Below are 2,244 nucleotides of genomic sequence, written 5' to 3'. Positions count from 1 at the left end.
TGTGGTAGGGAGGGATAGCGGAATCGTAGGTGTGGGCAGGACCGTGGGTGTGGTAGGGAGGGATAGCGGAATCGTAGGTGTGGGCAGGACCGTGGGTGAGAGAATGAGCGGATACGTAGGTATGTGCGTTAGCGTGACCGTGGATGGTCGCGGAAGCGTGAGCGTGGGTGAAGGAGAGATGGGCTCCGTTCGTAAACTGCCACATTTCGCAATTTTTGCGAATTTCCAGCAGTTTTTCGTACGAAGCTAGTACGCAGCTGCTACCGTCATGCGACTACTCGATCAAATCGACGTCATTTTACACGCGTTAGTGGCACGCACGTCACACACACGCCAACACTCAGCTAACAGCTAAAAGAAATTTAAGCCATTGATCGGCGCCATGAATGAGTATAGTTAGCGCGATAATTTAATTGCAAAATCGAATTCAAAGGCGAGCAGCAGAAATGCATGATTAAAATCGTTTAAAAAAGTTAATCGTAAAAAAGTTTTGCCTTTTTATTTATCCGCCCACTGAAATGACTACGTTTGAGTGCTACGTTTGAGTAATGAGTGTGAGCTACGTTACATTATCTAACTGAATGATTGGCCAAAAATAAGGCAAGAATAAATTACAACACATCAGACATCAAGATAAATCCGTATTTACAATGCCCATACTCGATATACGTCGAATGTAAAACTGCACAGCTATCAACGTTTCTTTGAATTTCTAAGATTGTAGACAACGTTGATGACATGGGAATAAATCAAAATGAATAAGAAGTGATAACGATCACTATACGCAGTTAAATAGCTTGAAGACGGAACGGGGATAGTCGTTGCAGTAGTAATAGTCTTGAAAAATATGCTCGTATCAGATGTATCTAGCGTTGACGTGATGTATATATACTAACTGACCCACCGCCCTGCCGAGTTATACAGAAATGATCGTCTCTTGTTAGCCACAGGATTGTAAGCGCCTGAAACAAATAAAACTAATAAATTACTAAAAAAAGGGGCAAAGTATCTCATAGGCTATCGCCTCTGGGTCTAGTGATAGCCTTTTACAGAAATCACAAGTTACAGAAGCAGGAAAATGCGAATAATAAAATATAGCTTTAAGCTACTAGGCAATGTACGTCGAACTTCTGCGCGCATAGGTTCGTAAAGCCGTGGGCCTCTATCGTTAGTTTTTCCGTGGCGTACGCTCGCATTACATGCCCACGCGCCGATAGGGAGTTATATTTTGCGCGTACAAATGTTGTGCGACTGGCAAAATTACTTTACTGGTGGTCGACACTCGTGCTATACTGTGTTAGCGTGAGAAAAAGAGTCGGTGATGATTACCGCAGTAAAACAATTTACTTCAAATTTTGCCGCAATTTTATTAAATTAGCACAAAAACAGCCGGCGTATGGACAATCCCGCATGGCCCTCGTCACGTGTCACCACTAAGTGCACAAAACAACAGTGGGGAAGAGGAGAGATGGAATGCGATTGAGAGAGGAGGGAGCCAGGGAGAGAGGTGGAAATAAAGAGTGCGAGAGAGGGGCAGAAAGAAACGCACACAGAGAGGGAGAGAGAGATAGAGATAGAGAGAGAGAGAGAGAGAAGTGTGTGTATGTCTGCGTGAGTGCGTGCGTGCGTGCGTGCCCTATTATCTACTCCTGATATATATATATATATATAGTACTTCTACGGTTTTATCGTCTAGCAACGGCAAATAGGAGTCTATTATGTGCGTAACGACACCATTGACACCATTGACGTCACTGCCATATCTCCTGTCAGCTAAATGTTCTATGAGAGGATGACCACGAAATGACCTCTCTCATTGCCTCCTTTGTTCGCGCCACTTGCACTATATGTGACGAGGCGTGAGCGAGGATGGGAGCGTGAGGAGGGATAGCGGAATCGTAGGTGTGGGTGTGGTAGGGAGGGATAGCGGAATCGTAGGTGTGGGTGTGGTAGGGAGGGATAGCGGGATCGTAGGTGTGAGCGTGGTAGGGAGGGATAGCGGAGTCGTAGGTGTGGGCGTGGTAGGGAGGGATAGTGGAATCGTAGGTGTGGGCGTGGTAAGGAGGGATAGTGGAATCGTAGGTGTGGGTGTGGTAGGGAGGGATAGCAGAATCGTAGGTGTGGGCGTGGTAGGGAGGGATAGCGGAATCGTAGGTGTGAGCGTGGTAGGGAGGGATAGCGGAGTCGTAGGTGTGGGCGTGGTAGGGAGGGGTAGCGGAATCGTAGGTGTGAGCGTGGTAGGGA

General features: G+C 46.7%; 1 protein-coding gene across 1 annotated transcript in view; it reads right to left on the bottom strand.

Moving 5' to 3' along the window:
* Positions 1-463: 463 nt before the first annotated feature.
* The window catches only part of LOC106805054 (O(6)-methylguanine-induced apoptosis 2-like), a 12,632-nt gene continuing 10,851 nt past the window's right edge, over positions 464-2,244 (bottom strand). Inside the window, exon 10 of the mRNA XM_014806527.1 lies at positions 464-962. Within this exon, the coding sequence (XP_014662013.1) occupies positions 892-962 (71 nt within the window). The 3' untranslated portion in view covers positions 464-891. The remainder of the gene's footprint in view (positions 963-2,244) is intronic.

The sequence above is a fragment of the Priapulus caudatus genome, unplaced genomic scaffold (assembly GCF_000485595.1).
Source record: "Priapulus caudatus unplaced genomic scaffold, Priapulus_caudatus-5.0.1 Scaffold98, whole genome shotgun sequence".
Taxonomy (NCBI): Eukaryota; Metazoa; Priapulida; class Priapulimorpha; order Priapulimorphida; family Priapulidae; genus Priapulus; species Priapulus caudatus.
Note: the sequence above shows the minus strand (reverse complement) of the source record. Positions and strands in the feature narration are given on the sequence as shown.